This window comes from Mirounga leonina, unplaced genomic scaffold (assembly GCF_011800145.1).
Source record: "Mirounga leonina isolate KUSES-001 unplaced genomic scaffold, KU_Mleo_1.0 Mir_418, whole genome shotgun sequence".
Lineage (NCBI taxonomy): Eukaryota > Metazoa > Chordata > Mammalia > Carnivora > Phocidae > Mirounga > Mirounga leonina.
Window position 1 is genome coordinate 6,594,898 of NW_023270739.1, and position 25,835 is coordinate 6,620,732.

The following is a 25,835-nucleotide window of genomic DNA, read 5'->3' on the forward strand; positions in this document are numbered from 1 at the left end:
ATTTGCCCAAAGTCAGACAGCAAGCGGCAGATCCCCAACTTGAATTCAGCTTGCCTTCAAAATTCAGCTTTTTTTCAGATTGTTTTTTTGTTTGTTTGTTTTTAAGATTGATTGATTGACTGATTTGTCAGAGAGCGAGTGCACAAGCAGAGGGAGCGGCAGGCAGAGGGAGAAGCGGACTGCCCTGCCGAGCAGGGAGCCCGACGCGGGACTCGATCCCAGGACCCTGGGATTGTGACCTGAGCCGAAGGCAGACGCTGAACTGACTGAGCCACCCAGGCGCCCCTCTTTCAGATTGTTGATTTCTTCTCCTGCCCTCCTAATCTGAGTGCGTGTTCCTTGAATTCAGGGACCACGTCTTATTCCTCTCTGTGTCTCCAAGGACTGATATGCCCCCTAGCACACAGCAGGGGCTCCGGACTGAGTAGTTGCTGTGTAGTCAGCTCTCTACTTCAGTCAGTTGCTCTTGAATGAATAACTTTGCAAATATTTGTCTCTCTTCACATATGAAAATAGGAGTGAAAAGATCATGCTGACTTTTCAGTATTTTTCCATACGTGACTTTGTGATTTCTCCACAGAGAGGTGAAGAATATCGACCAAAGAGCATTAGATAAAAAGAAGGCAAACCACATGTTCATCCCACCTTCAACCTTCATCGAGGAATTCCCTGACAAGAAATCTGGAGGAAGTCTTGAGAGGGAGATTGCGTTTCTTTTAAGGTTTGTTCTGACAAAGACCATGGAAAACTGGAAATATGAACACTGTCAGAATTTTTTTTTTTTTTTTTTTTTTTTTTTAGGTAGGCTCCACACTGGGTGTGGAGCACAACATGGGGCTTGAACTCACAACCCTGGGATCAAGACCCGAGCTGAGATCAAGAGTCAGATGCTTAACTGACTGAGCCACCCAGGCGCCCCTGTCAGAATTCTTAATTTATATTTTATTAACATATAATGTATTATTTGTTTTAGGGGCACAGGTCTGTGATTCATCAGCCTTTTTTTTTTTTTAAGATTTTTATTTATTTGACAGAGAGAGAGATAGCAAGAGTGGGAACACAAGCAGGGGGAGTGGGAGAGGGAGAAGCAGACTTCCTGCTGAACAGGGAGCCCGATGCACTCTGTTATCATCAGTCTTATACAACACCCAGCACTCACCACAACACATACCTCCCCAATGTGCATCACCCAGCCACCCTCTTTTTTTTTTTTTTAAGATTATATTTATTGGGGAGCCTGGGTGGCTCAATCAGTTAAGTGTCTGCCTTTGGCTCAGGTCAGAATCCCAGGATCCTGGGATCAAGCCCCATATTGGGCTCCCTGCTCCACAGGGAGCCTGCTTCTCCCTCTCCCCTTGTTCCTCCCTGCTGCTCATGCTCTCTCTGTGTCAAATAAATAAATAAAATCTTTTTTTTTTTTTAAGATTTTATTTATTTATTTGACAGAGAGACACAGCGAGAGAGGGAACACAAGCAGGGGGAGTGGGAGAGGGAGAAGCAGGCTTCCCACGGAGCAGGGAGCCCGATGCGAGGCTCAATCCCAGGACCCTGGGATCATGACCTGAGCCGAAGGCAGACGCTTAATGACTGAGCCACCCAGGTGCCCCAATAAATAAAATCTTAAAAAAAAAATAAAAATAAACACATTCCTTTAAAAAAAAACCCAAAACCCATTTTAAATGATGTTTTATAATAATTATTATTACTTTATAACATTATTGAGGTGTAATTTACCATAAAATTTGCTCATTTTAAGTATACAATTCAATTAATTTTAGCAAATTTACAGAGTTTCGCAACAATTGCTGCAATCCAGTTTTAGAACTTTTTCATCACCCCAGAAAGATCCCTCATGCTCAGTTGTAGTCAATCCCGGTTACCCTCTCCCTTTTTAATAACCTCCCTGGAAATACCATTTCATATTGCCACTTTATTTCAAGGGTCGGATATTAGTCACATGGTGATGTTAGTTTCAAAGGAGGCTGGGAAATGTAATTAATAAAAACTCTGGGCACATTGCCATCTTAACCAAAAACTGGCTCCATTGCTAAAGAAACAGGGAGAGCAGATGATGGGTTGGTAACTAACCATCTCATCACAGATAGATGGTGTTACAGTCTCCATTTTAGAGACGAAGAAAAGCTTAATGAGTTGAGAAATTTACCCAAGGAAACCTTCCAATCTTAAGTCTTCCAATTTTAATTTTCCTTTGATCGAGAAGACCACAATTTTTTTATAATCGCAGTTTAGCTTAAGACCCACCTGTTTGAGCCATGGAATCTTACAGGATCAGTGGTGACTCAACTGATCTATCAGAAACAATCTTTCTGACATCCACCTTAGATTCTCAGAAATCTAAGCCAACGCAGTTTAATTTACCAATATTATTGTTGTTCCCTCGGACTTGACTGTCTTCCAAATACCTCTTAATCTTACTAACTCCTTGCTGACCTTTAAAACCCAGCTCAGGCATCACCTCCTGGAAGTCTCCCCTGACTTGCTTACTCAGGGTACCCATTATGTGCCCTGTGCTTTCCTGATTGTGCTCCACAGATCTTAGCCTACTCAATCATAGACGTGCTTGTCCATCTCCCTAGATTGAAGATTTGGCCTCAAGGAATCTTGCCCTGGGTGATCTTGTTTTCCCCGGGGCTAAGTCCAGTGCCTGGCATCCAACAGTACTTAGAAGACAGATGAGGGGATCGTGCAGTGTGTTCAGCATTCTGTTCTGGTTATTTGCTGTTGCCATTATTGGTTCCTTTGTAAACTTTTCCTTTCAGTATCTATCAAGATTCCAGTGACACCTTTGAAGAAATCACACTGAATTTTTGAGCCAATTTTTGTTAAGTGTTTTTTATTTCCCCCACAGGAAGGAAAAGGAGGAGAGGGAAAGGGAAGCAAGAATGAAGTTGGACTGCTCTCCCTTGTCACTCTCAGACCTTGACCAATTCTCTCCCCTGGGACTGGGAAGCTCTGGCAGGAGCCCTGATATTTCTACCAGGTAGGGTAAAACAACAGGAGAAAAAGGAAACTGTGACCAAAGACTGAGAAACAGAAATAGCTATTCCCAGGATAGGGGAAATATTCCATCATAGTTTTTCCTAGGCTGAGCGAAAAGCAGGAGTGGGGGTTTTGCTTGGGTCACTACATTTATTCATGGATTTACTCTTTTACCTATTATTTTATTTAAAATATTAAAACTAACAATATTAAAGGATAATATAATAATGGCTTTAGTTGTTAACTAAACAAGTAAGCTAAACGCATGAGAAACATCACCTCATTTTGACCTTTATAACAGCCATACGAGGTAGACATTACCCACTGCATTTTTTTTACTTTTATTGTTATGTTCATCACCATACATTACATTATTAGTTTTTGATGTAGTGTTCCATGATTCATTGTTTGTGCATAACACCCAGTGCTCCATGCAGAATACCCACTGCATTTTACACAGCAGCAAGCCCAGGTTAGAAGAAGTTTCAGGGGCGCCTGGGCAGCTCAGTCAGTTAAGCGTCCAACTCTTGATTTCAGCTCAGGTCATGATCTTAGGGTTGTGAGATGGAGCCACGTGTTGGGCTCTGCGCTCAGTGTGGAGTCTGCTTGAGATTCCCTCTCTCCCTCTTCCTCTGCCCCTCCCCCTGCTCTCTCTAAATAAATAAATAAAATAAAGGGGCTCCTGGGTGGCTCAGTTGGTTGAGCGACTGCCTTCGGCTCAGGTCATGATCCTGGAGTCCCGGGATCGAGTCCCACATCGGGCTCCCTGCTCAGCAGGGAGTCTGCTTCTCCCTCTCCCGCTCCCCCCTCTTGTGCTCTCTCTCTCTCAAAATAAAAATAAATAAAATCTTTAAAAATAAATAAATAAAATAAGATAAAAGAAGAAGAAAAGAAGAGGTTTCAGAAGTTCCCTGCAATAGACACTGGGTAAAATAACGTAGTTAACACACAGTCCTTATTTTCAAGGAGCTATAGCCTGGTAGAGAGAAGGCAAATGTATCAACAAATAAACACTCTAAGCTCTGGAGGTGCTTTTAGACAGAGGGGACCCCAGGAGCCATGCAGAAGCATTTTTTTTTTTTAAGATTTTTTTTAGTAATCTCTACACCCAACATGGGGCTCAAACTCATAACCCCCGAGCTCAAGAGTTGTACACTCTTTTTTTTTTTTTTTAAAGATTTTGTTTATTTATTTGAGAGAGAGAATGAGATAGAGAGAGCATGAGAGGGGGGAGGGTCAGAGGGAGAAGCAGACTCCCCGCCGAGCAGGGAGCCCGATGTGGGACTCGATCCAGGGACTCCAGGATCATGACCTGAGCCGAAGGCAGTCGCTTAACCAACTGAGCCACCCAGGCGCCCCAAGAGTTGTACACTCTTCTGACTGAGCCAGCCAGTGCCCCCAGAAACACTTTACAGAAGTGGTGTTCCTTGACCTGAATCTGGAAAAGATAAGAAGGTGTTTGCCAGGCCAAAGGAGGAGGATGAAGCAAGAGACTGGCATTCTTGGCAGATGGAGCAGCAAAGGCAAAGGCTTAGAGGCAGGAATGAGCATGGCGGGGATCAAGAAACTGTGTGAGGGGGGTCCAGGAGAGGTGAACACAGAGAAGATCCCTGAGCAAATCAGGAAGGGATATCCATGAAGCACTTTATTTTCTAAGTCTTGGGGAGTTGTGGATTTTAAAAGTATTTGGATTTTAAAAGTCCTGATGGCAGATAAAGCAGCAGACTCTGAAAGTACAGTAGACTTTATTCTTTCTTTTTTTTTTTTAAAGATTTTATTTATTTGACAGAGCACAAGCAGAGGGAGAGAGAGGGAGAAGCAGGTTCCCTGCTGAGCAAGGAGCCCGATGTGGGACTCGATCCCAGGACCCTGGGATCATGACCTGGGCCGAAGGCAGCCGCTCAACCGACTGAGCCACCCAGGCGTCCCTACAGTAGACTTTATTCTAAAAAGATCTGGGGTTTTGAATTTTTGTTCTGCTCCTTCTGTGACCCCGGGTCAAGTACATTCTCTGAGCCTGTTTCCTTTTCCCTAAGAAATGTGGATGGTTGTTATGTGTGAAGAGCTAACCCATATAAAGAGCCTGGCATAGAACCTGGTAGTTATTAATAGTCACTGTATCATTGTTTCATAAAGTTTCTTACATTCCTTCATCCAGGACATCTTAGAGCATGCCTGTTTGAGACCACTGGCCTAGCCCAGGCCAGCCCAGAAGGACTCCCGGGTGTTCTGGGCCCTGGGCCACCTGAGTTCTTACCTCTTAGGGCAGTCCTTACCCTACATAGCCGCCACCGGGCACCGAAATGGTGAAGCTCCAGAAAACATACAAATTCTTACCTGCAGGGAAGAGCCTCCAAGCTCCAAGAGTTCCACATTTTTTTAAAAGATTTTATTTATTTATTTGAGAGGGAGAGAGAGAGAGAGCACAAACAGGAGGAGGGGCAGAGGGAGAAGCAGACTCCCTGCTGAGCAGGGAGCCCGATGTGGGACTCCATCCTAGGAACCTGGGATCATGACCTGAGCCAAAGGCAGACAATTAACCGACTGAGCCACCCAGGCATCCCTATGAGTTTCACATTAAGAGAGGGCACAACTAGGATCCAAAAATGTCTCCCCAGACACTTCTTTCAGAAATCACTAAGGACTGGCGACCCCAGACTTTTCAGAGCTTGAAAAAGAGCAGGCCTGTTCCTCCTATTACAAATGCTAGAAGGGGAATTGAGGGAAGTCGTCTTGACCCTATGCTAGGAATATTCCATTGTTCCATTCAAGTCTAGGTAAATTTTATTTTTCCTGTTTTTAAAAGGAGGCAACTGAGGCTCGCTTGAGTCGAGGCCCAGGTTCCTTATGGGTCAACTGTACATTGGACCAGTCTGAACTGGGAGGTTTGGGGCAGACCCAATTTGGAGAAACCATCTAGCATTGTTTTACAGGATTACTGCTCTGGGGTGGAGGAAGAGGCTGGCAAGGCGTTTTCCTGAGATCAGAGCCCTGATTCTCCCATGTGTTGGGGACAGGACAGCCAGAAGTCGTGGTGCTCTTTGCAGAAGCCCATAAAAATATCACCACTTTAAATTCTGGCACCCAAATAAAGGACTATTGAGTAGCATAAAATATGGATCTTCAGTATATCTGCAAACTTTGGTATCTTAAAGTAACATATAATATGTTAAGAAATTACAACTTTTTACAGATTAATTTTTTTTCTTCATTAGAACTTTTACTTATTCATTCGTTTTATCACTTTAAGCAAGGGCACCCAACAGAGTCGTGCTGGCCAGGTCCTTACTCTGTTCTAAGCGTGGTCTTTGTATGCCTTAATCCCCACAGCACTCCTGTAAGATATGGGGTGTTGTCCTCATTTTATAACTGAGGCAGCTGAGGCTCAGAGAGGTTTAGTGACTACTGCCAAGCTCTCGCCTTGGGCAGACAGAAAAGCCAGGATTGGGTGCCTGGGTGGCTCAGTTGGTTAAGCGACTGCCTTCGGCTCAGGTCATGATCCTGGAGTCCCGGGATTGAGTCCCGCATCGGGCTCCCTGCTCGGCAGGAAGTCTGCTTCTCCCTCTGACCCTCCTCCCTCTCATGCTCTCTGTCTCTCATTCTCTGTCTCAAATAAATAAAAATAAAAAAAAAATCTTTAAAAAAAAAAAAGAAAGAAAAGCCAGGATTTGAAACCAGCAGCCAGACTCTAGGGCCTGCCCTACAGCCTACTTTTAAGGGAAGTGTTAAGAAGTAAACTTAATATGAAGAAAAGTTTTATCAATTTATTTTTTCCTTTGATTAGAGAAACAGCCACTGAAACTGGAATATAGCGGCATGGTTTTCACCCCACTGGTTTGGGCTATGGAATCTCTCAGGTTAAGAGGGGCTTATAAAACAGAGAAAGACATGTATCATATGATCTCACTGATATGAGGAATTCTTAATCGCAGGAAACAAACTGAGGGTTGCTGGAGTGGGGGGTGGGGTGGGAGGGATGGGGTGACTGGGTGATAGACACTGGGGAGGGTGTGTGCTCTGGTAAGCGCTGTGAATTGTGCAAGACTGTGGAATCTCAGATCTGTACCTCTGAAACAAATAATGCAATATATGTTAAGAAAAAAAAAGAAGAAGAAGAAGGTAGCGGGAGGGGAAGAATGAAGCGGGGGAAATCGGAGGGGTGGACGAACCATGAGAGACGATGGACTCTGAAAAACAAACTGAGGGTTCTAGAGGGGAGGGGGGTGGGAGGATGGGTTAGCCTGGTGGTGGGTATTGAGGAGGGCACATTCTGCATGGAGCACTGGGTGTTATGCACAAACAATGAATCATGGAACACTTCATCTAGAACTAATGATGTAATGTATGGGGATAAAAAAATAAATAAAAAAAAAAAAGAGGGGCTTATAAATACTATTGTTTCTGACATTCTAATATTTCAGAATGGAAGAAGAAAACAACTAATTAATTTCACTTTAATAAGTATTCATTGCTCTATCCTCTTCCTTAAATAGGCTTATTAGTAGTAATATTATGGAAGATTTCATATTATTATATAACACGGTAATCGTAATCATAGGAGACGTTTATTAAGTACTTCTGAGACGTTTATTGAGTACTTCAGATGTGCTGAGTACTCTGGTAAGTCCTGCTTAGACATTATCTTGGTTCACCCTCCTAGTGGCTCCCCACAAGGTGAGTATTGTCACCTCCATTTCTCCTGGGAGGACACTGGGGCCTGGAGGGGTTGAGCAAGGCTTCTAGATGTCTATTTTCTACCATGCCTGCAGCAGTCCCTGAGGATACAGAGATGAACAAAGCCACAGTCCCTGGCCTTAAGGCGCACACAGTCTGGAAGAGGGGAATGGATGTAGACGCCAATAAATACATTAATGCTTTGCTAGAAATCTGTGTGGAATCCAAGAAAAACCAAATGGAAAGCGGCTTCCCTGAGACTCAGAGGTATGGGGCCAGTATGTGGAAGAAGCTGGGCTGATGGGGGTGGCTTTTATCCCTCGGACCTCAGGGCACTAGGGAGTGACCTGGTCTGTGTTAGAGCAGTCTGCCTGGCAATGCCAAGTGGGAAGAAAGTAAGCAGATGGCTATTTGCCTGAACCAAGAAGAAAATAAGTGCATTCTTGGGATCTGCAGTGTCTCCCACAGATATGTATATTCACTTGAATAGTCCTGGGAAAGGGGTGGGGGAAGGGTGATAAGGAAGAAGTTCAAGCTTTGGCCCCAGAAAATTCAGGGCTTGAGCCTCTACCCTTCCTCAAAATAGATATATGACTTTAGGCCTAGTAGCTGAACTTTTTCTGAACTTGTTTTCTTGAATGCAGAAAGGGAATGCCTGCCTAGCAGTAGTGTTGTGATCATTAAATGAGGTAATTTATGCGAAGTTCCTGGCACAGGGTATTTCACTTGGTCATTGCTACCGGCTATTGTTGTTGTCATTGCTGTTAATAAATATACTCCTCCTGAAACCAGGACGTATGGAGCACTTGCCATGTGCAAGGCGCCATATGAGATAACCAGGGCTTTCTCACGCCTTCCCTTCCCACTATTCAAATTACAGTTAGCTCTTTATTTACATTTTCTCTAAGGAGCCATACTCTCTCCTATTTCTGGGCCTTTCACCTGTTGCTGCTTCTGTACCTGAAAATCCCAACATCACTCATATCACACCAGGATGGAGTCAGCAAAATCCAGGCTCTGGAAAACTCCATTTTGAAAAATGACTCCATTTTTGGGGTGCCTGCATGGCTCAGTCAGTTAAGCATCTGCCTTTGGCTCAGGTCATGATCCCAGAGTCCTGGGATGAGCCCTGAGTGGAGTCAGGCTCCCTGCTCAGCGGGGAGTCTGCTTCTCCCTCTGTCCCCCCCCCCCCCCCGGTATTTTCCCTCTCTCTCAAATAAATAAATAAAATCTTTTAAAAAATGACTCCATTTTTTTCAAACAAATAAGTCACAAGGGAAAAAGAAGGAAATCTATAGATTTTTCAAAAGGGGTCAAAAAGCATCAACCAGTTGCTACATGTAGACATTTTTTGATCCCAGTTGAAACAAACTAAAAAAATAGATGGCATTGGGGCGCCTGGGTGGCTCAGTCGGTTAAGCGTCTGCCTTCGGCTCAGGTCATGATCCCAGGGTCCTGGGATCGAGTGCCACGTCGGGCTCCCTGCTCAGTGGGGAGCCTGCTTCTCCCTCTCCCACTCCTCCTGCTTGTGTGCTCTCTCTGTGTCAAATAAATAAAATCTTAAAAAAAAAAAAAATAGATGGCATTGATGAGACAATTGAATATTTGAATGCTGCCTGTATATTTGATTTTAAAAGTTATTAATTTTTAAGTGTGCTAATGGCATTATGGTTATGTTTTTAAAAAGAGTCCTTATCTTTTAGAGATACGTACTGAAATATTCACAGTATTATATGATGTATGGAATTTGCTTCAAAATAATATGAGAAGGAGTAAGTGGATGGAGATATAAGTGAAATAAGGTTGTCCATGTGTTGAAAGTTGTTGAAGCTGGGTTCTGAAAATATTGTATTACTTTTGTATATATTAGAAGTTATGCATAATAAACTAATTCAAGGTTTTTACTATGAACTAAACACTTTTTTTTAAGATTTTATTTTATTTTATTTTATTTTTATTTTATTTATTTATTTGACAGAGAGAGACACAGCGAGAGAGGGAACACAAGCAGGGGGAGTGGGAGAGGGAGAAGCAGGCTTCCCACGGAGCGGGGAGCCTGATGCGGGGCTCAATCCCAGGACCCCGGGATCATGACCCGAGCCGAAGGCAGACGCTCAACGACTGAGCCACCCAGGTGCCCCTAAGATTTTATTTTATTTATTTATTTTGTATTTTTATTTATTTTTTTTTTTTTTAAAGATTTTATTTATTTATTTGAGAGAGAGAGAATGAGAGACACAGAGCATGAGAGGGAGGAGGGTCAGAGGGAGAAGCAGACTCCCCGCCGAGCAGGGAGCCTGATGCGGGACTCGATCCCGGGACTCCAGGATCATGACCTGAGCTGAAGGCAGTCGCTTAACCAACTGAGCCACCCAGGCGCCCAAGATTTTATTTTTAAGTAATGTCTACATCGAATGTGGGGCTTGAACTCACACCCAGGATCAAGAGTCACTCGCTCCACCGACTGAGCCAGGAAAGTAGCCAGATGCCCCTGAACTAAACACATTTAAGCATATTTGCACATTATTTTATTGTCTTCTCACTATAGCTCTGTGAGTGAGGTACAATTTTCCCCATTTTCAAGAGGCCTCTCTTGCTGAGGCCACCCCTGGCTTTGACTTACACAATTTTCTCCTAGGATTACTCCTTGGTCTCTCTCTTGCCCCCTTCAGCCCATTATTCACATTTATTCACATTATTCACATTATTCACAGCCCATTTAATTCTCACAACAACTCAGTACTATTATTATTGGTTTCCAGATGAGGAAATTGAGGCACAGAGGTTAAATAATTTCTCCAAGACAACACAGCTAGTAACTGGCTGAACTGTACTATGAAGCCTGGTTTAGATGCCACTATGTATGCTGAAACCATACTTCTATAAATGGAAAATAAAATCACATATGAATATACAGGGTCTGCCATATACTGGTTTAGTATATTGGTTAAGAGCATGGATGCTGGAGCCAGACTGTGAGCCTCAAGCAAGTTACTTTAACCCTGTGGTCCCTCAGTACCCCCATCTGTAAATAGTGGTAATAATAGTTCCTATCTCATGGTGTCTTTGTGATGAGTGGTTGCATTAATCTGTGGAAAGGAGGAAGTGCTATAATTGTTGGCTGTCATCTGATGTTACCTTTAGCTTCTCTCCTGCACTTCTGAGAGCTGCTTTCTCCTTAGCATCTTCCACCCCAGCAGAACCACTTGCAGTTCCCTAAATAAGCCTCTGTGATTATGTTTTGGTGTCTATCTCCCCTACTAGACTCATGGCTTCTGAAGGGCAGAGACCTTTCTTCATGTCCTTATCCAGCAGAGAGCTGGGATCAAGCTGTGTTTGTTTTTAAAGGTTTTATTTTATTTGAGAGAGAGAGCACAAGCAGGAGGAGTGGGAGAGAAGCAGACTCCCCACTAAGCAGGGAACCTGATGTGGGGCTTGATCCCAGGACCCTGGGATTATGACCTGAGCCACCCAGTTGCCCCATCAAGCTGTATTTAGTAAATGTTTGTTAAATAACCTGTCAGGGGCATGCCTCTCTGGGCAGCTATGTGCTTAAGTCAGAAGTTTTTCAAATTTGGCAATCTAAATAAATGAGAAAGCCCCCAAATGACTGGTGTGTGTGTGGGGGGGGGGTGAGTGTGTGTGTGTGTGTGTGTCTCACTGCAATTGCCTATATACATACCAATCTACAGCCCCCAGTAGGGTTTGTATCTTGTTGGTTGGTGAATCCCTAGTACCTAACACCTAGCACAGTGTCTGACAAATAGTAGGGATTCAGTAAACATCTTTTGAATGAATTAAATGTTTAAGGGGAGATACCCAGTGAAATTCTTTTTTGTGTGATGATCTTTCTTTCATTCTTTTTTTTTTTTTAAGATTTTATTTATTTGACAGAGAGAGACACAGAGAGAGAGGGAACACAAGCAGGGGGAGTGGGAGAGGGAGAAGCAAGCTTCCTGCTGAGCAGGGAGCCCGATGTGGGCTGGATCCCAGGACCCCGGGATCATGACCTGAGCCGAAGGCAGATGCTTAACGACTGAGCCACTCAGGCGCCCGATGATCTTTCATTCTTAAGTTCTGTACTAAAGCATTTTTCATATCTGAGTTCTTGAAACTCCAAGGATATGTATCCACAGGCACCAGTTTGAGGAAACCCAACTGCAGACAGTTGGGATCATATGCCTTTACTTGATTATAAGGTGGTTGTCCACAGAGGGGCAGTAAAGTGTAATGGTTTAAAATTCAGGTAATCCCACTGCCTGGTTTTGTTGTTTTTAGAATACCATAAAAATGACACAATTTTTTTTTTTAATTTTGTAGAGAATTTGTGGACTCACCGAAGGATTTGAGAAATTGGGAAAGCTATTTGACATAATTACTAATTAGTTACTAATTGATATAAAAGCTCTGGCTCCCCATACTCTCTTATCTAAAATAGGAAAGTAACATTTTGCAACAGTTTTTTTTTTAATTTAGTCGTTTTTATAAGTCTCTTATGGCTTCTGAGTTTTGTGTCATATTTAAAAAGATTTTTCTTATTCTGGGATAATGAAAAATTGTCTCGTTTTCTTCTAGCACTTTTATTATTACATTCAGATTTAATCTCTTGATCCATCTGGAATTTATCTTGGTATAAGGTGTGAAGTATGGTTCCAATTTTATTTTTCTTCCAGATGGCTACCTAGTTGTTCCAACACCATTTACTGAATTCATCATTTTCCCACTGATTTGAAATACCACCATCATCATATTCAAAATTTTTGTATGATATGAAAGACTAGTCCTTTCTTTTTGGTCCTGATTTGAGTGGAAAAGTCTTCAAGTATACTTTTTAACTACCCCCAGTTTTTGGTTTAAAAAATTTTTTTTAAGTTGCATATAACCATCAATATCATATCCAAACACAATTTTTTTTAAGATTTTATTTATTTATTTGAGACAGAGAGAATGAGAGACAGAGAGCATGAGAGGGAGGAGGGTCAGAGGGAGAAGCAGACTCCCTGCCAAGCAGGGAGCCCGATGCGGGACTCGATCCCGGGACTCCAGGATCATGACCTGAGCCGAAGGCAGTCGCTTAACCAACTGAGCCACCCAGGCGCCCCCCCAAACACAATTTTTATCCTCATTTTATGAATTTGTCGTTACCAAGCTCATTTCTGTTTCTTTAAGTGTACTGCAGACAACCTTCAAATATTATGAACATTTCTCTCTCCCAGCTGTCACTACACCAAAGTACATATGTTATATTTCCCTAAATCGTCTTGCTGTGCTCTTTGCAGCTCTTCCATACACTTGATGTCCTCACCTCACGAGTTGCTCAGAAGTTACTACAGGGGGCGCTTGAGTGGCTCAGTCGTTAAGCATCTGCCTTTGGCTCAGGTCATGATCCCAGGGTCCAGGGGATCAGCAGGGAGCCTGCTTCTCCTCTCCCACTCCCTCTGCTTGTGTTCCCTCTCTCACTGTCTCTCTCTGTCAAATAAATAAAATCTTTGGAAAAAATAAAAAGAAGTTACTACAGTTATTTTAGGTGAGGTCTCAACGTGAAGGCCTATCATCTCTACCCAGTTCATCCCCAGACTGGGCACTGATTTCCATTTAAACTTAAAGGATAGACGATGCTTCTGGAAAATAACATTTTGAAGGAGCTACAGCAGATATTTGTTGGCTTTTTAAACAATCCACTCCGGGGGAAAAATGTCCTACAAAATGCCAACTGCTATTGTGGGATTTTTTTTTTTTTTTGCTATTTATTCCAGCAAAGTGATTCAGACACTGAAGAAAAAGGGCCGTCCTGTACTAGGTCTTGAACTCAAAGAACTGTTTGCACAGATACTCATCATAGCCTCCACCTCAACAGATGCTCTTTCAAATGTTTCATGACTCTCATCAACAGTCTCCATTTAAGGGGAGCAAGATGACGCTGCCAGAGACGGCTGTGCTGGCAAGAAGGCGGGCCCCAAATTTCTATTTAAAAGCTGGACCAAAATATGTTTGGCTTCTGTTGCCTATTTAAAATTTCAAGTTAAGACGCAGAAAAATTACTCTCCATCCTGAATGGGCCCTGGGTGCCTCACTCACAGACTAGAGAGCAGCTGATGGTATGAGAGTCACAGAGAAGAGAGAAATTAGGAAGGCTGGGGTGTTAGTGAAGATCGCATATTCGACCTCCCGACCCGAGGGTGCCGAACAAGATCAGCGTTTTGCGCAGCACCTGCCGCCACGTCAGCCACCTCCACTGAGCACCCCTCCCCGCCTTGGTTTTCCACCTCATGACCCTTTCCCAGCGGCCTCTCTCCATTTCGGAACAACCCCCACCTTAGGGCCTTCTTTCTCACAGCAGCCTGTCTTCACCTCAGCACCCACCTCAGGGCCCCCGGATTTCCACGCGTCTCCTCCGTGCCCCCACCTTGGAGTCTTCTCCCCGACTTCAGCATCTCCCTCAGCTCAAGGGAGGCCCCCAGCCTCCCCTTGTATCACAGCCCCTCCCCCATTTCCTCCGCCTCAGATTCCCTCCCTCACCCCAGCGAGCCATCCCGCGAGGCTCGTGTAGACTCTGCTCCTAGCTCCTCCTCCCCCACCGGGGCCCCGCCCACCGGGGGGTCCCGCCACGCCCCATGCCACGCCCAATGTGGGCCCGCCCCCTTATCTCCGCCCGGTCTGTCTCAGCCCCACCCTGTCCTGCCCCGTGGACACGCCCACTAACTCTCCGCCCCGCCCCTTCAGACACGCCCCCTCGGCCATCGCCCGGCCCCGCCCACGCTGGATACGCGCCCAAACTCTTGTCCGTTGGCGCCAAACCTCCCGGTCAGTGACGCGAGGGCTGCCGGTCTCAGCGTTCTGGTTCGGAGTCAGAATCCCTGAGGACGGGAAACCCCGGGCGGGGGGCGGAAGGGAGTCACCTTGAAAACCTCGGGGAGACTGTAGGTACGAGCGGGGTTTGTGGCAAAAACGGCAAGCGTGTGAAGAATGTGAGGGGAAACCCAAGGGTTCTTTCCTTTGGTGGTGCTTGGTCGTCGTCGCTGGGCCCTGGGCTAGCGACTTTAAGCGTTCTGTCCCCACCCCGGGAGGAAATCTCAGTGATCCCGAGGGATTTCCAGCAGCATTATTTTAAAGCAAGGCGGACCCGAGTCTTCATGCGGCCTCCTCGGCCTCGTTAGGAGGGAACCGGGTGTCCGAAAATGCCCATGGCGGCGCGGGGGACATGGACCGGGCTCCCCAGCGACGACCCCTGAAACCGAGGTGTCAGGGAGCCTACTTTAGGATCCAGCTCTTCCATCCATGGCTGTCTTTCTTTTTATCAAGGCGAGAAGAAATGAACGACTTTTTTCTTCAATGAGAACAGTCAATGTAGAATTTGAGGTAGTCCTATATATGATTACCTGTCTGGGGGACAATATTCCCGAAGATCCCATTCACATTGTCTCCTCTTTGCCTCAGATATTTTGCTGTTTAGCGGAATTAGGTGATAGCAATCATACCACCTCTACCTTAGTTCCCTTCTGCCAGGCCCCAACCGTGACTTTGGTAGGAAGCAAGAAAATTCAATGAACCAAGAACACTGATAACTTGGACCACATTTTATTCTACAGTCATGCCTTGTAGATTCCTGAGATCTTAAAACAACTACTACAATGTTAAAGGCTCCATTTATCTGCTTATTGGCCCTCATGTTATCATAATACTGGCTATCTACCATAATTTTAAATCTTAAAAAAATTTAGAGACTAGTAAATATCATAAAACAAAATAGATCTAATGTTTTATGAAACAAAGAGATATGTTGCAAGAGGGCCCATTCATAATTGGGAAGCAGGAAGGCATTCCTCATATGTGAGAAAAATAAAATCTATTGATTAAGGGTAGACTAAGTTCTAGGAACCAGGGAAGATGCAGGAAGAATGACATGACGTCCGAAAATTCGTGAGGTGTTGTTAACATAAACATGAAAGGTTAAACTGCAACATGCAATGCTAAATAGCATTCCAAGAAAACAGACAGTCATGATATCTGTGCTATAGGAAATCAAAAGATGAGAAAAGGTAACCAATTTTCAGGAAAAGGAGTAGAAACTAAGTCCCCACCCTCACATACATACACCCGTGAAAGAAATAATGTCCCGTGCCCAGCAAAAAGAAGATAGGCCAGCTCAGTCATTCTAAACTAAATGTTTCTCTAATTGCTCAAGGAAGTCTCTGGGCAAAGGGTTTGTACTATATGATCTATACTTCTTAAATAATATTTCTTACGTTCCCAGAAGTGATTATTTTTCTGCTGCTCACCTTTCAAGATGAAGGAGGATCAAGTTGTGCTGGAAGAACCAGGATTCCAAGATGAAGAGGTATGGCTAGAATGTTGAAATATGGGTGGACGTTCAGTCATTCCACAAAAATGAAGTTCCTTCTCTGTTTGCTATTATTTTTAGAAACTGAGAGTGGAAAGAAAGCATAGTTCTAGAGAGAGGCAATATTACAAATATGTAACAACTTGTTTGGCAAGGGGTGCTAAGATTAGCTACTTAGCAACTAGCATGAAAGTATTTTAATAACCTAACAACTGGTGCAGCCATAATGGTATCAATGCATGCTGGTACCGAATAGCAGAGGAAGGAGTTCAAAGTCTGGTGGGGCAGAAAGTTGAGAAAACATATATATATATATATTTTTAAGATTTTATTTATTTGCGAGAGAGAGAATGAGAGACAGAGCATGAGAGGGAGGAGGGTCAGAGGGAGAAGCAGACTCCCTGCTGAGCAGGGAGCCCGATGTGGGACTCGATCCTGGGACTCCAGGATCATGACCTGAGCCGAAGGCAGTCGCTCAACCAACTGAGCCACCCAGGTGCCCAGAAAACATATTTTTTTAAAAGGTTAAATGTTGTTGCACTCCTTTGGGTTAAGGTCTTAAAAATCTGGACAGGACATGACAAAAATGTTGGGCTTCCCAGCCCTTTCAGTGTTGGTGCATCTTCTAAGCATGTAACAATGTTTTTTTGTTTGTTTTTGTTTTTGTTTTTGTTTTTAAATATTTTATTTATTTATTTGAGAGAGAGAGAATGAGAGACAGAGAGCATGAGAGGGAAGAGGATCAGAGGGAGAAGCAGACCCCCCTTCCTGAGCAGGGAGCCCGATGCGGGACTCGATCCCGGGACTCCAGGATCATGACCTGAGCCGAAGGCAGTCGCTTAACCAACTGAGCCACCCAGGCGCCCTGTAACAATGTTTTTGAAAAAACTTTATTGATCATAACTCGATCTGTCTAGAGAAGTGGAATTTGAGGCATTTTGGAGTGCCTCATAATATTGAATTAACTCTTTAAAAGATATGATACAATTGGATATGAAGAATCAAAGCTCCATTTTTTTTCTGTTCCATCTCCTTCAGGAATCTTTGTTTCAAGACATTGACCTGTTACAAAAACATGGAATTGTAAGTATTTTTTCAATTTTCAGTGTAAGTAATTTTTCAATATGAAATTGTTCAATTCAGGGTTCCTCAGCCTTGACCCTATTGACATTTGGGACTGGGCAATTCTTAGTTGGGGGGGACTGTCCTGTGGATTTGTAGGGTGTTTAACAGCATCCCTGGCTCCTGACCACTTATTATATGCCAGTAGCACCCCTCTTAGTTATGACAACCAAAAATTTCTCCAGACATTGTCAAGTGTCCTAAGGGGGCAAAACTGCCCCTAGTCAAGAACCACTGGTCCAACTGAGGTATTCAGAGCTACCTTCCTCTGTCTTCATCAACAGAAAATTCAGTTCTGTGGCAGGTGATTAGAGTAAATGATGTTGACTGATATTGGACTTTGAGTAAGTAGATGAATTTCAACAGCAGTTCACTGATAGTAAAACTTCTCTGACATCTTTTGAAGTCCTCACATTTAATCTCTTTCAGTTGGATTTAGAAAATAGGAGCAAGAGAAAATCCTGGTCCTTTGGTGATGTAGTTATTTGCATTCCCCAAGGGTAGAGGGAAAAAAATTTAATTTTAAAAGAACATATTCATAATGAAGTTCTCTAGAAGGAAAGAGATGAACTGAGGGGGTGAATGTGTGATAAATTTGCTAGCTTTTCCACCAACAGACTTTTCTTTTGAATTCCTTGTTACATTGCCAGGGTCTCACTAACATTCTTGGGAAATCAGGGCACAGCCAGAACATTTGGCAGCGTGCTGGGTATGTTCTACTCAAGATATTTCCAGAACATTTGGCTACATGGTGGGTGGGTTCCACCTGGCTGCTTGTATAAAATTGGCATCGTGGTGGAAGGAGATGGACACAAAAGCACATGACATAGTATGGGAGCCTTGCAGGCTGGCATTTTATCGATCTGCTGCACCCATTCTTTTATTTACAGAATGTGGCTGACATTAAGAAACTGAAGTCAGTAGGAATCTGTACCATCAAAGGGATACAGATGACAACAAGAAGAGCACTATGCAATGTCAAAGGGCTCTCAGAAGCAAAAGTGGACAAGATTAAAGAAGCAGCCAACAAACTTATTGTAAGCAAAATCAATTCTCTTTGTTGTTTTAGCTTAGAAGGGCCCCATGAGTCTCTGTAGCCTTTCTCACTGAGTGCTAGAAACTTGTCATGAACACCAGAAACTACTGTGGGAACTCTGAATTTCTATAGATCACAATCTGTTATGATCCTCATGTTAACTTTTTATCACTTCAGTTTCAAAGCAACAACAATTAAGTTCTGACAGATTGAGACAGGTGTAAAGAGACTTGAACACTCTAAAGGTAATTATTTTTACCAAAACTTTTTTTTGGTCTCCTTTTATATTAATTTTTCTCCCTTTCTGTTTCTCTGCTTTAACTCCTCCTTATTTTTGCTTTGTCTCCTCAAATATTGTATCTTTCGTTGTTGCAAAGCACTCAGCACCAAAGAAGTTGCCCTCTCCTGGTATAGGCCAGTCGCTAAGAGAGCATTGGGTTAGAAATAAACTACCAGTGTGGGTCTACATTGTACAGTCGAGATAAATATGACGAAGAATATGCTCACTGAGGCAGAGGAGCTAAAGCTGAGCTGAACTCACACCCTGTAGCTGGCCCACAGACTGTGAGCGGCCCATGCAGCTGAGAGGCTCCAAGCAAAAACATATGCCTTTGACTCGAGCTTTTGTGTTAAACTTTTGGGGCCAAGGGGGGCACTAGCTCTGGCAACAGTAATGTGCAGAATGATAGGCACCGAGTCTCTCTCTTTGCAGAACAAGTCTCTCCATGTCTACATATGTATGTAAGGGTCTCATTCCCAGCAAGTCCTAGAAGCTCTCTTCACTGACAGCCATTTGATTTCCTTCCCCAGAGGCAGTTGAGTGATGACATTGGCAGTATGGTCCTGAACTTGGAGAGGACCTCGCTGAACTGCTCTGAACCCAGCTCAGTTGCCCTAACTTCTGAGTAAACTCAGGCAATATACTCACAGGCCAAATCCACAATTGCCCTAGAGCAGTACCCAGAGTTTGCAAAACTGCCAATTTATAGCTCATAGGCGTTGGTCTTATTTTCTTTGCAAACTAAATCCCATTATCAAAGAAAAGAATCCCTCTCCTCAAGCATCCACTACTATACCCAGAGTCTGCATCCTTTCTTTTTTTTTTTTTTTTAAAGATTTTATTTATTTGAGAGAGAGAATGAGAGAGAGAGCATGAGAGGGGGGAGGGTCAGAGGGAGGAGCAGACTCCCCGCTGAGCATGGAGCCCGATGCGGGACTCGATCCCAGGACTCCAGGATCATGACCTGAGCCGAAGGCAATTGCCCAACCAACTGAGCCACTAAGGCGCCCAGTCTGCATCCTTTCTTAACTAAAGCTGTTTATTCTTAGAAAGAGATTGAGAGGGCGCCTGGGTGGCTCAGTTGGTTAAGCGACTGCCTTCGGCTCAGGTCATGATCCCGGAGTCCCTGGATCGAGTCCCGCATGGGGCTCCCTGCTCGGCAGGGAGCCTGCTTCTCCCTCTGACCCTCCTCCCTCTCATGCTCTCTGTCTCTCATTCTCTCTCTTGCAAATAAATAAAATCTTAAAAAAAAAAAAAAAGATTGAGAGAGAGAGAGAGAGAGGGAGGGATGGAGGGAGGGGGAGAGAGAAAGAGAAAAAAGAGAGAGATAGAGGTTAATTTCGTAGTACAGTGGTTCCAAACATTGGTGTGTATCAGAATGACCTGGAGTGGCTAATAAAGAGCACATAGGCCCAGACTCATTGAAATAGGATAGGGCCTGGGTTGTTTCTTTTTTTTTTCTTAAGAGTTCTGAATTTAAACATTTTATTTATTTATTTATTTTAGAGGATGGGGGAGGGGCAGAGGAAGAGGGAGAGAGAGAATCCCAAGTAGGCTCCATGCCCAGCATGGAGCCCGACATGGGGCTTGATCCCACAACCCGGACATCATGACCTGAGCCAAAATCAAGAGTCACTCAACCGACTGAGCCACCCATGTGCCCCCACCTGGGTTTTCTTAACCCCCTGTCAAGTTCTCCAAAGTTTGAGAACCACTGTCATAGTTTATTTTATTTTATTTTTTTTTTAAGATTTATTTATTTATTTATTTGAGAGAGAGAATGAGAGAGAGAGAGCATGAGAGGGGGGAGGGTCAGAGGGAGAAGCAGACTCCCTGCCGAGCAGGGAGCCCAGTGCGGGACTCGATCCAGGGACTCCAGGATCATGACCTGAGCGGAAGGCAGTCGCTTAACCAACTGAGCCACCCAGGCGCCCCACCACTGTCATAGTTTAAAACAAAAAGGGAAGTACATTAGGGGCACCCGGGTGGCTCAGTTGGTTAAGCATCTGCCTTTGGCTCAGGTCATGATCCCAGGGTCCTGGAATTGCCCAAATCAGGCTCCCTGCTCAGTAGAGAGCCTGCTTCTCCCTCTTCTCTGTCTCTCCCCACTGTTCGTGCTCATGCGCTCTCTCTTTCTATCTCAAATAAAATCATTTTCTTTTTTTTTTTTAAGGGAAATAGATTAGACCATGTCATTAGAGCACATCAGGGCCTGTTCTCACTAGTTATACTACTGCATCAGCTGTAGTTCATTGATTTGTCAAATAAGTAGTATTTCTACCATTGCAATACATTGTCTCATGAATAGTAAACACTGGAATTTCTGTGCTCCTTGAAACTTCCAGAGCTAGGGGAAAATGATGCTGTTCAATGAAATCGATGGAATCATTTGGTAAAATACCATTTTGCTTTATGCCATAAATATACCTCATTTAAACTTTACAGCTACCCTACGAGAGAGACACTATTCTTATCCTGATTTGACCCAAAAGAGGAAATTGAAGTACAGCAAGATTAAGTAGTTTACCCCAAATCATACGACTAGTAAGTAGATTACAGACTTATTTTGAACCTAGATAGGGTAGCTCCAGAGCCTGTTTTCTTAACCATGATCTCGTGCCGCCTTCAAAGACAAATGAACTGTAGCTCATATCAAATGATGACTCTAATAATCAAATAGAGAATTTTGGGCAGCATTTGAAATAAAACCATCATCTTATACCCCTTTGAACCTTTCCTTTTGTCTTTCTGTAGGAACCAGGATTCTTGACTGCCTTTGAGTATAGTGAGAAGAGAAAGATGGTTTTCCATATCACCACTGGGAGCCAGGAATTTGAGTGTGTATCTCATATTTTTTACAACCACTAGACACAATCTTGGGAATATTGTATCTCTTTTCTTGAGTTTGTTAGAAATAGCTTCTTTTTCTGAAGTAGTAGTTTTTTTTTCTTTCTGAAGGTCTACTGAAGCAAACAAATTCCAGACGATTTGTAGAAGCAGGATTAAATTTGTTACAAAAAATTCAGACCCAAAATATAAGTAGTTTCTGAATCAGCCTGTATTTTATTTTATTTATTTTATTTTTTTTAAAGATTTTATTTATTTATTTGAGACAGAGAGAATGAGAGAGAGAGAGCACATGAGAGGGGGGAGGGTCAGAGGCAGAAGCAGGCTCCCTGCAGAGCAGGGAGCCCGATGCGGGACTCGATCCAGGGACTCCAGGATCATGACCTGAGCGGAAGGCAGTCGCTTAACCAACTGAGCCACCCAGGCGCCCTCAGCCTGTATTTTAAAAACCATCTTGAAAATCAGGTTAACTTTTCATTTCCTTTTCTTCTTGTTGATAAAGGAAATTCCATTTCACTTTTGGCTTTACTTAAAAATCAGTCATTTAGGTTGAATATTCTAGAAGAAATAATCCAGTGCTTTTTTTGCTCTTTAGCAAGAACAGCTTTAACTTCCCTTTTTATTTACTATCTCATGATTCCTGAGACATAGTTATCATCTTCCTAATGCAAGTTGTCTAAATTGTGGGTTCCCCCCCCCCACCTTACTAGGCAGAATTACTAGTTGTAGGTTAGATGAGTGGCCAAGAGCAATTTGAACAAAAACAGTATTTCCACAAAATAGTCCTCAAAACCCTGTCCTCACAAGATATTCCAAGAAAAAAGGATTTCATAGTCAAATATTGCATCCAATTGGATGTCTATCAGGCAGTTCAGACTTCATAGGTCCAAATCCAAACTTCTGTTATCTGTCCCAGATCTGCAGCTCCCAAAGCCTCTCTCATCTCAGATCCGCCTCTTTTCTGATCCTCAGAACTAAAACCTTGGTGTCATCTTGGCACTTCGTTTTTTTTCCTCTCACACCCTAACTCTTACTCATTAAGGAATCCTGTCTGCTCTACCATCAACAACAAACCACTCAGTTTCTTCAACAAATAAATTATAAGGAATCAAAAAACAGATGAAGTCAGTGTTGACCTAGAGATTAAAAGAGATTTAAAAGACATATTACCTACCCAATATGTGGATTTTATTTGGATCCTGGTTCAAGCACAGTATTAAAAAATAAGATATATATGAGACAGTTGGAAAATTGAACACTTACTATATAGTTGATATTAAGGAATTACTACTTTTTTAGGTAATAATGATAATATGATTATCTTTAAAATAAGAGTGTTCATCTTTTAGGGATACCTATTGAAATATTTAGGATGAAATGATATGTTGTCCAGCATCTGCTTAAAATAATATGAAAAGGGAGGGAAGTAGTTGGAGGTTTATATGAAAAAAGATTGACCATGAGTTCATAGTTGATAATTGTTGAAGCTAAGTGAGAGGTACATGATGGCTCATTATTATACTGTTTTTGTCCACTTTAGTTTATGTTCGAAACTTTCCACTATAATGTTTATATATTTTTCCTATGTGTGTATATATGTGTGTTTAGAAAAAAAAAAGAGGAAATAATGAATTCAATTAATTCTCCACTACCTCCTCCACTGTTACCTTACTCATTTAAATTACCTATTAACATCTCCTCTGGAGTATTATAATAACTTCTAGCTTCTCTCTTTTTCAGACCTTGCCCCTACTGTTTATTCTTCACACAGGAGCCAGAATGATCCCTTTAAAACTTAGGTCAGCGGCCCTGGGTGGCTCAGTTTGTTGAGCATCCAACTCTTGTTTTTGGCCCAGGTCATGATCTCTGGGTAATGGGATTGAGCTTGTTCTCAGGCTCCATGCTCAGTGGGGAGTCTGCTTGGGATTCTCTCCCTCTGCCCCTCCCCCCACTCTCTCTTAGAAAAAGAAAAAACAACAACAAACTTAGGTCAAATAATGACATTTCTCTGCCCAAAACTATTCTAATGACTCATCATCTCAGAGCAAAAGCCAAAATCCTCTCTAATCTAATCTCATCCTTTATTCTTTTCTCAGTTTGCTATGCACCAACCACACTGACTTCTTTGCTATTCTTAGAACATGCCAGATACACTCCTGCCTCAGGGCCTTTGCACTTACCATTTCCTCTGCCTGGAACACATTTTCCTCCTATATCTACATGGCTTGCTGTCATCTCTTTCAGATCTTTGCTAAAATGTCCACTTCTCAGTGAGGTTTCTCTGGTCACTTTATTTAAATATTTAAACTCCCAATAATAAAGTAAAATAAAAAAATAAATAAACTCCCTGCCTTCATCCTCTGCACTTCTTATCTCCTTTCTAGATCTAATTTTTATTCATACCATTTAATAATATCTGACATACCACATATTTTACTTCTTTACTTAATACTGTTCATTGTCTGTTCTCCCACTGAATGTATATTCAGTTGACTTTTAGAAACATAGTCCCAAGCACAACATGAACAACCCAGTTAATAACTAAGACCATTTGTTCAAGCTCCAGTTCAGTTCTAAAGAATAATGAGACTTAAGTCTATATAGCACATTTCCTATTGGTACCCCGAAGTAAGAGCAAGGACAGCAGGGTTTATATGTCGTTTTGTTGATCCATCCTGCCCATATACAGCAGAATCTGTGGTCTAAAGAGGTAGAGTGTCATTTGTTCTGCCAAGAATTCCTGTTCATGGTGGATAGATAGATAGATATGACACAAATGGTACACTTTCTCCTTTCTTGATCTCTCTATTTCTGTTTCTTTTACTAATGCTTACTTTCTATTTCCAGTAAGTTGCTAGGAGGTGGAATTGAAAGCATGGCAATCACAGAAGCTTTTGGAGGTAGGTGGAACCTTAATATTTTGTTATATGAAAAAAATTATATATACACACATACATATATAATAAAAAAACAACCAATAGTACATTGTATATCTACTTTGAAACTTATGTTGAAATATCAATTATAATATAGGATCATTCTGGGCTTAAAATACATTCCAATGGGCGCCTGGGTGGCTCAGTCATTAAGCATCTGTCTTGGGCTCAGGTCATGATCCCAGAATCCTGGGGTCGAGCCCCGCATCGGGCTCCCTGCTCAGCGGGAAGCCCGCTTCTCCCTCTCCCACTCCCCCTGCTTGTGTTCCCTCTCTCACTGTGTTTCTCTATCAAATAAATAAATAAAATCTAAAAAAAAAATACATTCCAACATTAACAGAGAGGCCTTGTTGGCATTTGTCATCTTTTTATCTCTGACTTCCATAGAAGAAAAGAGAATTTTCTTTTTCTCATTCCTTCAGAAGGTAGTTGGATAATGAGACCAATCTTATTTCTAGGATATGCATGTTCCATGAAACATAGTAGATTTTTTCTTCCCTGATTCTATCTTCTATTTTTCTTTTTTTTTTTTTTAAGATTTTATTTATTTATTTGACACAGAGAATGAGAGAGCACAAGTAGGGGGAGTGGCAGAGGGAGAGGGAGAAGCAGGCACCCCGCTGAGCAGGGAACCCGACCCAATGCGGGGCTCAATCCCACTACTCTGAGATCATGACCTGGGCCAAAGGCAGCCACTCAACCAACTGAGCCACCCAGGCACCCCTCTGTTTTTCTTCATAACAATTCATTCATAGCTATTTTATATGCTGTGCCTGCGATTCTAGTATCTGCAATCCTTGGGGAACTAGTCTGTTTTTTGTTGTTGTTGATGTTTCTGTTGACATAGAGAAATAAATCTGGTTTTTATTATTTCTGTTGACTGTCAGGCTTAGTGGCTTACTCTCTTGTGTACTTATTGATATTTGTGAGCTTATTGCCTGATTTTGATCTATGGGAGCTCACTGGACCTAAACTGGTGAGTGGGGAAGTTTTTCTCCAGAGAGAATTTGCTTTTGTTGGGAGGTAGGGCATGCCACCAGTCTGAGACTATTTCAGCTTTCCTTTGAGGATCTCAGTGCAATGGGACAACCCGAGGCTCTCCTTCCTTGTAGTAGGGTTTTAAACTTTCATTTATATGACTAAGATGAAAAAGCTCAGTATTTTTTTCCCCATATAAGGAAAACCCAGTTCTTTCCTACTGTATATTTTTTTCCTGTGAGTCTCTTTTACTACTCACACAAACACTTCACTTCTGACACTTCTGGTCACCAAATATATGGACGTTTCCCCCCACAACAACAAGCAATTCTTGGACACCTGCAGGGTATCCAAGAATTCAAGTCAATTCTGACACTATACCCAGAGGTAGCATCAGATTCCACAGGCTAAGTAAGGGCTCAGTCCTATAAGAATCCCCCCCTACCTGTCCCCTGCCTTCAGATGCCAGTTACAAGCCCAGGTTATTACCAGTGCTTCTGACCAACCGGCTGTAGGTCCAAAATTCCAATGTCCCCTTCCTTGGGTTTGATTGGTTTGTTAAAGCAGCTCACAGAACTCAGGGAAACACTTACTCATGTTTACCGGTTTATTAAAGGATAT

At 42.8% G+C, this 25,835-nt stretch overlaps 2 protein-coding genes across 2 annotated transcripts in view; both read left to right on the forward strand.

The window, feature by feature from the left end:
• FAM227A (family with sequence similarity 227 member A) overlaps positions 1–2,602 on the forward strand; it is a 66,509-nt gene extending 63,907 nt beyond the window's left edge. The window contains exons 15-16 of the mRNA XM_034987239.1: positions 581–765; positions 2,598–2,602. Of these exons, the coding sequence (XP_034843130.1) occupies positions 581–765; positions 2,598–2,602 (190 nt within the window). The remainder of the gene's footprint in view (positions 1–580; positions 766–2,597) is intronic.
• A 5,175-nt stretch (positions 2,603–7,777) lies between these two features.
• DMC1 (DNA meiotic recombinase 1) overlaps positions 7,778–25,835 on the forward strand; it is a 45,276-nt gene continuing 27,218 nt past the window's right edge. The window contains exons 1-6 of the mRNA XM_034987507.1: positions 7,778–7,941; positions 15,929–16,012; positions 17,054–17,098; positions 18,028–18,174; positions 21,208–21,290; positions 24,148–24,200. Coding sequence (XP_034843398.1) covers positions 15,962–16,012; positions 17,054–17,098; positions 18,028–18,174; positions 21,208–21,290; positions 24,148–24,200 — 379 coding nt within the window. The 5' untranslated portion in view covers positions 7,778–7,941; positions 15,929–15,961. The remainder of the gene's footprint in view (positions 7,942–15,928; positions 16,013–17,053; positions 17,099–18,027; positions 18,175–21,207; positions 21,291–24,147; positions 24,201–25,835) is intronic.